Source organism: Phanerochaete carnosa (assembly GCF_000300595.1).
Source record: "Phanerochaete carnosa HHB-10118-sp unplaced genomic scaffold PHACAscaffold_3, whole genome shotgun sequence".
NCBI classification, from domain to species: Eukaryota; Fungi; Basidiomycota; class Agaricomycetes; order Polyporales; family Phanerochaetaceae; genus Phanerochaete; species Phanerochaete carnosa.
This window is the reverse complement of record NW_006767630.1, coordinates 3,036,019-3,049,421: the sequence shown is the minus strand read 5'-3', so window position 1 is coordinate 3,049,421 and position 13,403 is coordinate 3,036,019. Positions and strand designations below refer to the sequence as shown.

General features: G+C 53.8%; 7 protein-coding genes across 7 annotated transcripts in view; 3 read left to right on the top strand and 4 right to left on the bottom strand.

Moving 5' to 3' along the window:
* The window catches only part of PHACADRAFT_252717 (uncharacterized protein), a 3,372-nt gene extending 506 nt beyond the window's left edge, over nucleotides 1–2,866 (top strand). Inside the window, exons 2-14 of the mRNA XM_007393667.1 lie at nucleotides 709–724; nucleotides 783–791; nucleotides 843–980; nucleotides 1,032–1,068; nucleotides 1,123–1,223; nucleotides 1,281–1,311; nucleotides 1,362–1,565; nucleotides 1,621–1,867; nucleotides 1,917–2,025; nucleotides 2,077–2,314; nucleotides 2,373–2,409; nucleotides 2,472–2,624; nucleotides 2,687–2,866. Of these exons, the coding sequence (XP_007393729.1) occupies nucleotides 709–724; nucleotides 783–791; nucleotides 843–980; nucleotides 1,032–1,068; nucleotides 1,123–1,223; nucleotides 1,281–1,311; nucleotides 1,362–1,565; nucleotides 1,621–1,867; nucleotides 1,917–2,025; nucleotides 2,077–2,314; nucleotides 2,373–2,409; nucleotides 2,472–2,624; nucleotides 2,687–2,790 (1,424 nt within the window). The 3' untranslated portion in view covers nucleotides 2,791–2,866. The remainder of the gene's footprint in view (nucleotides 1–708; nucleotides 725–782; nucleotides 792–842; nucleotides 981–1,031; nucleotides 1,069–1,122; nucleotides 1,224–1,280; nucleotides 1,312–1,361; nucleotides 1,566–1,620; nucleotides 1,868–1,916; nucleotides 2,026–2,076; nucleotides 2,315–2,372; nucleotides 2,410–2,471; nucleotides 2,625–2,686) is intronic.
* Nucleotides 2,867–3,035: 169 nt separating this feature from the next.
* PHACADRAFT_252716 (uncharacterized protein) lies at nucleotides 3,036–3,787 on the top strand (the record flags this gene model as incomplete). The annotated part of the gene is made up of 2 exons (XM_007393666.1): nucleotides 3,036–3,143; nucleotides 3,195–3,787. Coding segments are annotated over exons 1-2 (578 nt in total), but the record flags the coding sequence as incomplete, so codon positions are not given.
* Nucleotides 3,788–3,833: 46 nt separating this feature from the next.
* Nucleotides 3,834–5,632, bottom strand: PHACADRAFT_252713 (uncharacterized protein). The gene is made up of 6 exons (XM_007393665.1): nucleotides 5,421–5,632; nucleotides 5,349–5,368; nucleotides 5,153–5,279; nucleotides 4,937–5,097; nucleotides 4,819–4,885; nucleotides 3,834–4,766 (listed from the first exon to the last, which is right to left on the bottom strand). The coding sequence occupies exons 1-6, from the start codon at nucleotides 5,616–5,618 to the stop codon at nucleotides 4,368–4,370; spliced, it is 972 nt and encodes a 323-aa protein (XP_007393727.1). The 5' UTR covers nucleotides 5,619–5,632; the 3' UTR covers nucleotides 3,834–4,367.
* Nucleotides 5,633–5,713: 81 nt separating this feature from the next.
* Nucleotides 5,714–8,130, bottom strand: PHACADRAFT_171681 (uncharacterized protein). The gene is made up of 10 exons (XM_007393664.1): nucleotides 8,067–8,130; nucleotides 7,943–8,014; nucleotides 7,823–7,883; nucleotides 7,607–7,771; nucleotides 7,352–7,550; nucleotides 6,835–7,297; nucleotides 6,598–6,783; nucleotides 6,227–6,545; nucleotides 6,079–6,171; nucleotides 5,714–6,024 (listed from the first exon to the last, which is right to left on the bottom strand). Exons 1-10 carry the CDS (start codon nucleotides 8,100–8,102, stop codon nucleotides 5,990–5,992), a joined length of 1,629 nt encoding a protein of 542 aa, XP_007393726.1. The 5' UTR covers nucleotides 8,103–8,130; the 3' UTR covers nucleotides 5,714–5,989.
* A 112-nt stretch (nucleotides 8,131–8,242) lies between these two features.
* On the bottom strand, nucleotides 8,243–9,967 carry PHACADRAFT_171678 (uncharacterized protein). The gene is made up of 7 exons (XM_007393663.1): nucleotides 9,806–9,967; nucleotides 9,608–9,691; nucleotides 9,229–9,528; nucleotides 8,907–9,159; nucleotides 8,737–8,854; nucleotides 8,607–8,676; nucleotides 8,243–8,521 (listed from the first exon to the last, which is right to left on the bottom strand). Exons 1-7 carry the CDS (start codon nucleotides 9,890–9,892, stop codon nucleotides 8,519–8,521), a joined length of 915 nt encoding a protein of 304 aa, XP_007393725.1. The 5' UTR covers nucleotides 9,893–9,967; the 3' UTR covers nucleotides 8,243–8,518.
* A 124-nt stretch (nucleotides 9,968–10,091) lies between these two features.
* Nucleotides 10,092–11,122, top strand: PHACADRAFT_252709 (uncharacterized protein). Its single transcript, XM_007393662.1, has 6 exons — nucleotides 10,092–10,130; nucleotides 10,192–10,224; nucleotides 10,279–10,290; nucleotides 10,349–10,531; nucleotides 10,590–10,692; nucleotides 10,752–11,122. The coding sequence occupies exons 2-6, from the start codon at nucleotides 10,216–10,218 to the stop codon at nucleotides 10,874–10,876; spliced, it is 432 nt and encodes a 143-aa protein (XP_007393724.1). The 5' UTR covers nucleotides 10,092–10,130; nucleotides 10,192–10,215; the 3' UTR covers nucleotides 10,877–11,122.
* Nucleotides 11,123–11,473: 351 nt separating this feature from the next.
* PHACADRAFT_193527 (uncharacterized protein) lies at nucleotides 11,474–13,158 on the bottom strand (the record flags this gene model as incomplete). Its single annotated transcript, XM_007393661.1, has 2 exons — nucleotides 11,474–11,810; nucleotides 12,329–13,158. 2 exons carry the CDS (start codon nucleotides 13,156–13,158, stop codon nucleotides 11,474–11,476), a joined length of 1,167 nt encoding a protein of 388 aa, XP_007393723.1.
* Nucleotides 13,159–13,403: the final 245 nt, after the last annotated feature.

Sequence of the window (13,403 nt, the reverse complement as noted above, 5' to 3'; positions counted from 1 at the left end):
TGATAAATAACGTAACGCTTGCAGGTCCAGTGACGCTTGTTGTACTACTCATCATAAACTCTGAATTCGAGAGACTGTTGTAAGACCCGGCTCAGAATATGCACATGATATTCGCTGATCCCTGCAACTGGCCGTCAAATCTCGTAATTGCAACCGCAGCCCTCGACTAATGCAAGTCTGGAGCGAGCATCTCTACGCTATCAAGAAGCGCGCCTAATCGCGTCCGCGTACTCGCACGAATGACCTACAGCGCCTTCCAAATGCGTCTCGTTCTCCATCTTCGCACCCTCGCATCTCCTCATGCTCCATGGGCGGGCTACGCCCGGACCGCTGCAGCCCTATCCCGGCGCCGGGGCTCACCAGCGGATTGGTGCTCGAGGGCGGTCGACAGCGGTCACGAGTTTGCGCGTGACTTCACCAGGGGTGCTCGAGCAGGCAGTTGTACCTTATAATGGGCCACGACGAGCTTAAGCATTCACATGCTCCCTCCGAGCTTTAGCCGATTTCGAGCAGAGTGGGGGTAATAAGAGCTTGGGCGGTTGCTGAGGGCTCGTCTGCCCTGCCACACACGAAGCTACACGACGTCCAAACGACAGGATGGGACGCCTATTCAACATCTTCACGGCTGCCTTCTGTTCGATAGGTACGTGGTATCGGCAGCACGAACGTCCCTGGTACCGACAGAGTTCACTCATTTGATCTCCCTAGGTGCCTTTTTGTTTGGGTAAGCCTTCTTCGAACCCATGTTCTGACGAAGACTGATAACATTCGCGAATGCGCAGATATGACAGGTGAGCCGGCTTCTCTCTTCGGGCTTGTCAGGGAGCTCACCAATTGTGTAGCGGAATCATCGCCTCGGTGATCACCTTCTCCGCGTTCAAGAGCTTCATCGGACCCGCGAGCCAATATGATAGCTTGTCTGGTGCCGTGGTGTCGACATTCACTGGTGGCTGTTTCTTTGGGGCTGCTTTGGCAGGATGGTAGGTCCTAGACGGGCGTCCCATTTTCTGGCGTTCTCAAATCTCTGCCAGGTCAAGCGACAGGCTCGGCCGTAAACGAAGTACACAGGTATGCGACCTGTTGATTCATGCGACAAGCACCCTGCCTGAACTTGATGTATAGCTCGGGGCAGTCATCGCACTGTGGGGATGCGCGATGCAATCTGGAGCCAACAACTTTGCGTGTATGCTTATAGGCCGTATAGTGACCGGGTTCGCCATCGGGTATGGATTATTCACTGCGTTAATATTACTCCTAGCCATTAATCACACTTAACTTAGGATCCTATCCATGACCGTTCCTCTGTACAACGTACGCGTCCTGTCGGCACTTCATGCGCTGCGCTAACCTCGCTTATACAGACAGAAATTGCCCCACCGAAGATCCGAGGCTTCGTTGTCGGCCTCACGCAACAAATGATCGGCATCGGATTCATCGTCGCTAACTGGGTCGGCTACGGCTGCCAGTTTCTGGACGGCAACCAGGGGTGGCGCCTCGCGCTCGGTCTACAGCTCGTCCCCGCCTCTCTCCTGCTCATTGGAATTCAATTTCTGCCTTTCTCTCCTGTACGCCTTATGATTGTCCCACGCATAAGACCAAGCGAGACTAACTCTCCTCCAGCGCTGGCTCCTCGAGCAGAACCGCGACGACGAAGCACGTGCGGTCGTCTACAGGCTGCACAGTGCCTCCACTCCGGAAGAAAAGGAAGCTGCAGAAACCGAGTTCCTAGAGATGCAGGCCGTCATCAAAGCCGAGGCGTCCCAGCGGTCCAGGAACCTGTCCGACCTGTGGGCCACCCGAGCGATGCTCAAGCGTACGCTCGTCGCCGTGGGCGTGCAGGTGTTTGGGCAGTTCTCCGGGATTAATGGTAAGCGTGACATACGTGTTCGGGTTGTGGGTGCTGAACAGTGGGATAGTCATCAACTACTTTGGCCCTTCGATGTATCAGGCACTCGGCCTGAGTCCTGGCCAATCGTTGCTCGTGCAAGGCATTTACGGTGCCGTTGGGCCTATCACAAACTTCTTGTGCGTATCCCTCCCGATATATCTGTACTCGTACTTACATCTTGCGGGCAGTTTCATTACCCTCATCCTCGATACCGTCGGACGCAAGAAGCCGCTCATGTTTGGCGCGGGTAGCTTTGTGGTTACATACTCGATCCTGACAGCAATTGTCGCGTGTTTCCCTTCCGAAGTCAATGGCGTCGCGAACACACATCACGCTGCACAGAGGGCTGGCATCGCTATGATCTTTTTGACAAGCATCTTCTTCTCTCTGTCCTTTGGACCAGTGTCCTGGGTCCTTGCTTCTGAGGTTAGTAGCTGTACCCATTTATTTCATGGAATATAAACTTACATCGTTCACACCGCAGGTTTTTCCAATGAGGACTCGGTCGATGGGCACTTCTGGCAAGTACTCCTTCGTTCTGTCCGTGTCTTTTACAAGACTGACGTCTATATCTTTCCATTAGTGGCCACCTGCGCGAACTGGGCATTCAATGTTCTATTCTCTCAAGTCTCCAATCTAGCTCTCAATAACGTCAGCTGGCGATACTATCTCCTGTTCATCATCTTGAATGCTATCGACTTCGTCGTCATCGCTTTGTTCTTCCCCGAGACTAAAGGTACGTCGTCGCCCCTTTTGCGAGATTATATGGCTCTGCTGACACACCGCCCTCTTCTTAAGGAAAGTCGCTGGAGGAAATGGCAGAGATATTTGGCGACGAGGTGGTCCTCTCGGAAACACATGACAACCACTCTGACCACAAACTCGAGAGCGAGAAGGCCTAGGCTCAGCCGAAAGTAGGAAGCACATGCCGCATGCTGTAGCCATGATACAATGCAGCTTTTTAGCATCGCCTGCCGGCATGCCCTAAATATCTTTCGCGTAGTAGTCTTCTGGATCTCCAAGTGAGGGAGCTTTGTGGCGTTAGATCTAGATAAGTATATGATCGGCTGTCACGTGCTATATATACTGGCGCCCTAAAAAGTCTTCGGCTTTACATTCTGCTGAGAATTACAGCCGCCCTTATTTATTATTCCCCTCCACTCTGTACATAGCGTCCGATGCTCGCTTGTACATATGGCATAAAATGGAAGAAGGCACATTACACGCACATTCACTGCAATCGCTCCCTGTAGAAGTGAATCTCTCCATATCTGCTATACATCTCTAGTCTGACAAGACGTAACAGCTACTGTACGAGATCTTCATATATTCAAGCTGGCATCTACTTCCCCATACCTCCAAGCATTTCTATGAGGTTTTCAAGTGTTCCCCTTCATCTGTGACCGCCGAGTACCTCCTTGCGCGACATACCAACGCTGCAGGACTCATCAAGTTCGGCGGTGCTCTCATCACGAAGATTTTACGATACCCCATATGCACCCAAACAGTGCTAGAGGCCCTGCTCCGACTACCCGATTATGCTTCTACGAAAAGGGACACTTCCGGAACCATCAAGCTACCTAGACGACTCTTTCGCTCGCTATCGCCACGGTCCACACGACCATGGAGCGCACAGGACGAACCAATGCCCTTCCTTCGCTACATCTACGACCACCCGCAAATTCCCCCACCAAATGCGAATTGCTGGGATGGTTATGCACTCACGAGGGCCGTCGCCTCAGGCTTCATTCCTTTGACCCAATTCCTGCTCGAGCACGGGGCGTCGCCGGCGTGCAAAGGCGGCATGGCGGTCCTTGTGGCGGTCCGGCGTAAGAACCTTCCACTCGTTAAGATGCTCATACAACCTGATACGACTCCAGTGACACCTGTGGAGGACGAGGGGAAAGGTGTGGAGGACAAGGGGAAAGGTGCGGAGGACAAGGGGAAAGGTGTGGAGGACAAAGGGCAAGATGTGGAAGGGGACGCCACTGTAGGGAAAGGGAAGGGGAAAAGACGCCGGCAGGAGGAGGTCGCAGTGAGGAAGCGGAGCCACAAGAGACGAAAACTAGAGGACAGGGTTGCGGTCAGCCAGGAGATGTTGCGGACGGCGGTAGCCTGCGACGCGCGGGACATCGTCAAGTACTTCATAGAAGAGAAGTCCTGCACGCCCGACATACAGACCGTCCGGATGATGCGTCATTAGCCTAGTATCGCGCCGGTGTGTTGCAAGCATGCCCAGCACACCCGCAGGACACCGAACTGATGCGCAGACATATCCCCTTCGATGTTCCTTGCCATCAGCAGTTGCCGTGAGCATGGCCATGCAGCGGAGCGGAAGAGTCGCAGTGTTCTCGTCACGGATCGGACGCTGATTCCATCACATAATATGCTCGCATTGATTAAGATGCTGTACGGTCCAAGAAAGGCACAAGCAAAGCGGACGAACGATTCCCTGCGATGTGCAGGCCAACAGCACGGCCTAGTCTATAGCGGGATCGAGTTCAAGGAGAGCGAGTTCAGCAGACACCAATTTATCTCCGTCCTTAATGTCCCACTCCCTCAGCCCGACCCTCGCCCCGAGCTCGCGCCATTGTCGCATCTGCTCGTCGCGCCTCGTCTTCGTCATCTCGATCAAGTCCGGCCAGTACGTCTTGTGCTCGTAGGTAAACTCGATGATTCCGCCGAACTCTTTCCACACGCTATCGGCCGCGAAAAGTCTTTCTGGGACAGCCTTGGGGTTGAAGCGTATCTTCTCGCGAGTGACAGGGTCGAGGAATGGGTTAATGAGCTTGTAAAAGGTGTTGATCATCCATGGCATATTGATGATCAGGGCACGGCCGAGGCGTTCAGGGTAGTGTGACTGGAGGATGTTGAGGACCTGGTGAGGCTTAAGCACGTTTTATCTACACAGTGGATATACGTAGACGGACCGTCCGAGACTGTGAGAAAGACGGACTCTTGCCCTTCTGGCCGTAGTCGATCATGAGTGCCAGTGACCTGTACCGTTGTAAGCTGCAGGAAAATGTAACATGACTCGATAACACACACTCCACTCCGGGGCCCATGAGATTTATACACAGCTCCAACGCGAACATTGTGAATTCGACCTGCCGAATGGTCTCTTCCGTGTTCTGACGATTCGGGCACAGATAGAGAGCTGGGCGACCGTTGACATCATACCCGTATATGATCTCCTTGCCGGTGACTGCCTGCAATATCGGTATCTCAGACGTGTCGATCAGGGGTGGGAGAGAGGGAGCGTACCTCCGGCTCTACGTGCTCTGGCGTGAAGCGTTCGTCGTATAGGCCGAACTCGCGTCGCCATTGCAGTGTTTCTTCCAGCCTCTTGATAGCTTGCTTTGCACTCTCCCACCTTGTGGCGCGGCAATACCTGCGGAAGTGAAGACAGTCCCGTAGTGTTTAATACAAAACCACGAGTATATTTCAGACGCTAGCACACCTGAGCATGCACTCGTAGGTCTAGCGTCTTCTATGAGTTCCTTGTCTTTGCGTCAAACTATTGGATACGTACCAGCCAGAACTTCTCCTCCTCTATCAGCTTCTTATCTCCTTCCTTGACAGGCAGCTCGTACTCATCCTTTGAGAAGTATGCGAGGACCTCGTCCGCGATCTTCTGTTGGGCGGGTGTCAGATTGTTGCTCTGCGGCTTGTTCGCGCTCGCAAGGTTTGGGACAGGTGTCGCCTGCATTGCTGGTACAAGATCCGACATCGTTTGCGAAGCCCGACGCGTTCAGAGGGTGTCGGGATGAGGAGAAGTGGAGGAAGCAGGATGGGAGACGCACGAGGTTTCGGACGTAGTTTCACCTCTCAAGCTGTGCGACATCGCAACACGGACGTTGTCTCTGATCCGCCAGAAATAATTCGTCAAGTCGTACCATAATGGCACGGCAGACAACAGTGGGCGGCGGATGTACATGCAAGGGGAGAGGTGCGAGTAAGGACATATGGAAGCGTTCGGGGGATCGAGATCGCGCATATTTTTTGCTTCCAGTCGACTTAGATGAGAGGTTCGCGCACTTCAATCAGCAATGATTCCGGTTGGCCTATTATATCATTGTACTATCTACAAAGCGCTAGCGTCTAATCCTCAGCTTCACCAGCAACGATGACGTCGTCTTGAAAGGAGTCAGCTAGGTCCTGCGGTCAAAGGTTTCGATTTGAAAACCCACCAATTTTCAAGATAGCCCTGACGAGCTGTGTAGCAAGGAGGAGCTGTTGTCTCTTCGAGATCAATGGGTCGAAGACAAATTGCTCCTTCATGTCTGCATCCACGGTTAGCCCACATACTCGTAAGCAAGTGTCACAGCTAACACTCACCATTATTGCCCTTGCCGAGGCAGTCAATACCCAGCGACGACTTGCCCTCCTGAACTTGTCTGCTCTTGACCTCGGCCAACGTCTCGATGGGTGACAAGCCGCTGTTCTCCGCAAGAGCAAGAGGGACAGCGTCGAGAGCAGAAGCGAATGCGCGCATGGCGTACTGCTCAACGCTCGGGATCTCGTCGGCAGCCTTCGCGACGGCGAGCGAGCAGCTGATATCCGCAGATCCACCACCGTAGACGACGCGATTGTCAACGATCAGATTCCGGACAGCACACAGGGAATCGTGGAGAGCACGCTTGGCTTCGTCGACGATCTATGAACATGTTAGGCCTGCAGGAAGCTACGGTGATGCAACGGGTACGGACCATCTTGTTGCTCCCGCGAACGAAGATCGTCACTGTCCGAGCATTGGCACACTCCTCGATGACCAGCATCTTGTCGCGCGTAGTACCGAAGGTGACTTCGCGAACAACACCTGCATGACCAAGCTTCTCTGATGACAAGTCTTCGAAGCGAGGGACAATCCGACCATTGGTGGCAATCGCAATAAGCTAGGGTGAAGTATAAAAAACTATGAACGCAACCTTCAATCATTCCCGTACCTCGATCTCAGGACCACCAACCCACCGCACAGCGGGCAGATCGTTTTGCATGAGCAAATGGTTTGCCTCATCGTCGAAGCCCCACTGGCAGATAACAAGGTTTGCACCGGTGTCCTTGACACGCTTGATCATATCCTCGAACTTGTCCTTCTCGTACTCGCGTAGCTTGTTGTACTCTTCTACGCTGGTGATGTCAAGCTTGTGCTTTGTCTTCGGCCGTGGCGGCTCGAATGGACAAGTGAGAATGGCAAGTTTCGCGTCCCTGACGCTGTGAGGCATTTGTGGGTGTGACATGTCCTTGTCAACGAGTACACCCTTGATGAGAGTCGTGTCAGCGAGCGAGCCGCCAACCTTGCCCTCAACCTTGATAAGATCGAACGGCACATCCTTCCGCTCGAGATCGGCGACGGAGAGAACAGCATCAACGGCGATCTGTGCGAACTGCTGGTGTTCTTTTGAGACACTGCGTAACCGATCTGTCAAAACACATATCTTGATAGGAGCAGTGGAAACACACATTTTACTGCCAAGGGAGGTCATAGTAGTCTTCAGGAGATTGCTGGTGTTTCCTGGGCCGAACTCGACGACGTCAGAAATTTTGTCCAAGTGTTCGACCGCAACAACACAAGCACGGTCGAAGCCGTCTGCTATCCGAATAGGATGGATGCCACGGTCGAGCAGGGCCTCGCTTTGTTCCAAGAGTGCACCGGCAAGAACTTCGCGTCACAGCTGTCAGCGTGCACTCGTCTAGGACAATGTATGTGGTACTGACCAACGACACCAGTAGTACCGTCACCGATCTCATCGTCCTGACTCTTCGACAACTGTACCAGAAGCTTCGCAATTTGGTGCTCAACCTCCATCTGACCCAAGATAGTCGCTCCATCATTGGTAACTGTAATCTCGCCGTCAGGCGAAATAAGGATCTTGTCAAGACCTGAAGAGAGCATTAATGAGCACAAGACTGAGATTTGCGGCTCAAATTCACCTCTTGGGCCAAGCGATGTCCGTATTATGTTTGAGACTGTCCTTGCTGCTAAGATATGAGACTATTAAACAATGAAGAGGGATTTAGACACGTCCATGAGCGAGCTGAGGCGATGTATACCCTGATGGCCTCGATGCCGTGTCTTCGCGTCGTTTTGGCTTGCTCACGTAGGATAATGAATGGACGACCATACTGCGATGCGAGATAATTAGATCTCACAGTCTCGCAGTCAGTCTGCACGAACCTCGTCCGTTGCGTAAAGAGCCTGCGGTTCAGCCATTGCAGTAGACTGTGCGCAAGCTAGTAAATGTCCTCGCACAAGCGCCCATAAGCCCTAAACTTCAGTCACGCGTCACAGGACACGCCGTCACGCGCGCCTGAATATTCAAGCTCTCGGAACGAAGGTCCATGACACAAAACGACCAACAAACAATAATTTAGAATTATACGTATGCGTAAAGAAACGTTGTCTACAGAGTACTGTCTCACAGTCGCCGCCGGTGGCATTGTACAAATCCTCTGTGAGGCTAGGACCCTCGCGGTCGGAGTGCATCAAGCGGAGGATGGGAGGTATCTTCCTCTTCTTTGACTTCATCTTCTGCATGATACATAGTGCGCGTATGCGTAAGTTGTATGTACGATACTATATGACACCGACGCCGCAACAAGAGTCCGAGAGGTGTAAGAGAATGGCGATCACTACGAAAGGAGATGTTGTCAGATATTTGAGATCAAGGCGTGCGGGAAACGCGAGGTAATGACGTCGCCCGAAACAGTGACTCACAAGGAAATAATCCGGTACACGTCGAGAAACAAGAGGCTCGCCGGCTCGCGGCGCAGGGTCGAATTGAAGGCTGAGTACGTGGGGTAAAGGAGTCAGCATGGCCGCAGAAATAACGTGGAGGTGAACGCACAAGCTGTAAGATAATTTTTCATCAATTTCCATGATTGCTGCCTGGTTGCCGCAGCGGTAGCAGTAGTTTGGTGCGGAGAAAATAGTAACAACATTTCGGTCTTGGCCCCAGTTGTACCCTGAAGATATTCATGATTTTCTTGGCCCGCGCAAGACACGCCTTAGACGCACCCTCCATGACAAGTTGATGCGCACGTGCAACGAGTGTCAGCCCGTTGTTGTGATTGAACGCCTCGCTAATGTCTTGCCCGAAAGTGTAACCAGCACCTCGCGGTGATATACCCCAGCCGCAGCGGTCATCGGGATCTGACCATAGCAGATCACACATCGGGCCTTCGTGGGGGACCTCCTGTACACGGTCAATGGATCGTACGTGGTCTAGGGTATCAATGGATGGTGAGAGTCCTCCGTGGAGACAGAAGATCTGTTGGTAAAGGGGTTCGTCCACTGTAGTCAGGAACGACCTCTGGGAAACATGTGGTTCAACACTGACTTGATTCTCGATTAGGGCTGTAAGAGGAAGGTAGTCGAACAGATCAGTAAAGTATCTCCACACGTTCGCATTGCCGTATTTCCGCAAGCACTCGTCGTAAAAACCGTACACTTGCGTGATTTGGCGCGATTCATGGTTGCCTCGCAGGATGGTGACACGGTCCCGGTAGCGAAGCTTGAGAGCGACAAGCAGGGTGACCGTCTCTACGGAGAAATATCCTCTATCGACATAATCACCCATGAAGAGGTAGTTTGTGTCGGGTGAGTTGCCTCCAATGCGAAAAAGTTCGGAAAGATCATGCTGGAGATCGTATGAACAGCGAAGGAGGGCAGGGCATGGATTAGCGAGGTGATCCAGACTGAAAGAAGCGACAGCGCACAAATTGACCATGTATATCCCCACAAACAGTCACAGGACACCTCACAGGCTGCACATTCGACTCCTCCATCAAGATTTCCCGCGTCTACAAAAACAGTAACAGTTCAGTGAGCACATCTCGCCGTATGCCTGACGATGCGACCCGGGGAACGCTGCAGGGTGGCGTTTGGTCTTATCAAAGAGGGAATCGGGCATGCACCTTGTCGCAGAGTTTCTTGACGTCAGCCTCGGAGAGCTGTTTGCACTGACTTAGCTGTGCGATCCAGCCGTCTATTTCGTGTTCCATATTGTTTTGCTAGTCAAGAGGGAAAGCTTTGGTAATTTGTAGAGTAACGTCGAATGATGCGCGTGGTTGGCTTAGACTGGGCGGATAGCGTGACCCAGACCCAAGCCAGTGTCACATTACGTCACGATAACGGTCACAAATGTCACGACACTTCGTTACGCATCGCTCTGCGCCTGATCGGGCCCGCACAACAGTCGGTGCCCAGCTTCAGACTTAGACCGCGACGACTTCCACCTCTGTAAGCCAGTATATAACTCCGACCTCTAAATTTTTTGCTCACACTCAAAACTTTACCCCAGACACATACCACATACTTGTAGAGAATGCCGAAGGCAGGTCACTGCAATCGATAACCTCTTTTATTTGATACTGATCGAGTGAAACAGAACAAAGGCAAGGTTAGACACACGACCGTCTTTTAGCCCCTGCTTGTAGGTTACTCATCCTTTTTCACAGGGTGGTAAGAACAGGAGACGTGGAAAGAACGAAAACGATGACAACAAGCGCGAGCTCGTCTTCCGTGAGGATGGCCAGGAATACGCCCAGGTCACGAAGATGCTTGGAAACGGCCGGCTTGAGGCTCAGTGCTTCGACGGCGAGAAGCGGTTAGCCCATATTCGTGGAAAGATGAGGAAGAAGGTGCGCACGCCTGATACTAGTTTGCGATAGTCAGGACTGACTCCCCGTCTTCCTTTAGGTCTGGATCAACCAAGGAGACATCATTCTCATCTCTCTCCGTGACTTCCAAGACGACAAAGCGGACGTCATCGTCAAGTATACGGCGGATGAGGCCCGTAGTTGTATGTCCCCCGCTTTTAGCTGCGCAGGGCTGTGCGTTTACTGATCTTGTCCCCCGCAGTGAAAGCGTACGGCGAACTGCCAGAAAATGCGAAGATCAATGAGACTGAGACCTTCGGCGAGGAAGAGGGCGAGTGCACATTCGAGTTCGGCGACGACGAGGAAGTCGACATCGACGACATTTGATTTTCCTGCACGGAATCTGTTCTGTATCTTTAAACACACGATCGGTACGCCCCGGCCCTTCATGTAGAAACAGATATCTCGTCTCATTCTTTTGTAGTAGATGTTGTATACATCGCTTTCCATCCTTCCTCATGCTCTCTACTCTTGACTTTCTTGTGCATTCTTCTCATGACCCTCACGCATCGTTACTCTCGCTGTATGTCAGGCTTTGAAGGACCCTAATTCGACGTCCGACTCATTGCAGATATCGCGCCCAGCTGCTTCGACGGATCTACGAACGATATTGACTCACGACGTCATCTGCTGAGGGGCATCATTTCCGTCCTACTCTACTGAATGCGTGAGATGAATAACTCAGTCATAACATAATCCAGAGGACGGCAGTTAAAGAAAAACAGATCTGCTGATACACATTACAGTATGCAACGAAAGCATCATGAGAGCGATGTAAAGTACATGAAGCAATTTAAAATCCAAGAAATAGTAGCCGGGCATGAGAGACCGGGGGTTGAAATATTAGACGGACGTGAAAGTCAGGCAGGTATTGCTGCCTGCTGGTGTGATACAAACAAGTGGATGTTGAAGAAGATTGATGGATCACAGCTGGAGGAGCTTAGTGACAGAGTCCAGCATGACTTTCGGCTTTACGAGCAGATTCCGGTCGAGGATCTTGGCAGAAGCATCGGTACTAGAGCTGATGCTGTTGACGCGAGAGATGGCGTTCGCGCCGTTCGAAGGGGTAGTTGCCATCTCTGGTGTCGGAGAAGTCGGCGCGGACTCCTCTGCGCCCTCGATCTTCCGGACGCAGGCGAGTCCGATCTCGACGGTGCACAGGACACGGTCCTCTTCCTCCTGGGGCAGCGAGCCCGCGAACGCGTCCTCCATGAGGGCCTCGTCGAAGGGCGTCCCGCCGCCGACGTCGACGAACAGGGAGCTGCTCGAGGAGCAGGACCACTACCAAGACCCGACCTTTGTGCAGTTTGCGATCCAGGCGTGGGAGGTGGCCTGTGTGGGCAGACTCATGGTGCCATTCTGCTGCGGTGCGCCGGGCGAAGTCCAGCGGCTGCTTTCTGCGGTGTTCCAGCGAGTCCAAGAGATCGGTAAGCAACTCCCGACGATCCATGTATAGCAGCTTGCGAATTTGAACTGTATGAACTTTATGCAGAGCCGCAAGCCACAGCGTCGCGCTGGCGAGCCCTCACCCACGCCAACCTGAGGGCCATACTGCTCATCTTCCAAAACTCAGGCAACGGCCCTCCACCGACGCCCGTCACGCCGACGACGCCGGGCAGCTCCACCGCGGCGTTCCTGAACGCCTACGTAGAGGACAATCTGCGGGGAATCCTCGCGATCCTCGTCCTCGCCGGCTGCTCAGACTACAACGGCCTGCACCGGGAACCGCTCCGCAAGCGGTTCGGTGCGTCCCTCGCGCGGATCAGCGACCGCGCGTACCGGCTCGCGACGGCCATGCGCGAGGGGATCATGAGCGCCGCGTTCGAGGTCGTCATCGTGCCGCCGGCCATGGCGAGTGCGTCCGGCGCTGCACCGAAGAAGGGAGCCGCCGTCCGCACCCCCACAGCGGGATACAGCGTTTCCCGGTCGGACGGACGGGCATAGTTGACCCGTCTGTCGAACTTGCCCGTGAACTCGTCGGCGACGGACGCGGCGAGCTGCAGGATCTCGCTGTTCAGATCGCGGATCGCCTGGATGAGCTGCGCTCCTGACATGTCGTCTGTCTTTGTGAGGTACGTCCGTAGCGACGAGACCTCCTCGTTGCGCTCGCGCAGCGCCTGCTGGACAGACGCATGCGACGCCGCGAGCGCACCGTACGCTGTCCGGAGGGCAGCGAGGTCGGCGGATTGGGGCATCTTCGGCGGCGGGGGCAGCCCGATGTCCAGCGGGAGGGCCGGTACAGAGACGTCATGGGCGTAAGCAACAGACTGTCTAGTGAGCTGCAGGTCCCGCTCGAGCTGCTGCACCCTCGCCCTCAGTTCCTCATTCTCCCTGCGCAGCGCTGCGACGAGCTCGCTTTCGCGCTGCTCCCTGTCCACGTGCGGCTCTCTGCCCCCATCCTTCCTGCGTTCGCGTTGCCTGTGCCACCCCGCTGGGTCGGAGGTCTGTAGCCGCTGAGGCTGCGCCAGCGATCTGCTCGGGGTCGACAGTGTGCGGGCGTGCAGTGCGTAACTCCTGCCGGCAAAAGCTTCCGGGTCGTCCAGTCTGACGTCGTCTGTGAGGCGTATGGCGGGAAAGAACCAGTCGAGGAGTGTCCAGAACGAGTTCATGAGCGACGTGCGCGAATGTTCGTTCGGAACTATATGTGCGCCAGCCACAGCATCCGCTGAAATGAGGGGTCCGTTACGGTTTCCGAGACGATGATTATAAGGATGATGTCAACAATCGCAGCGAATCAGCAGTTGCTAGACAGGGAGATAAAGGCTGATATAGGCGAGAATGGGGCAGCGGGTAGATGAAAGAGCAGTACGAAGCCTCGTGGCAACGGTGCGTCGCGGAGGAAGGGTTGAAGAAG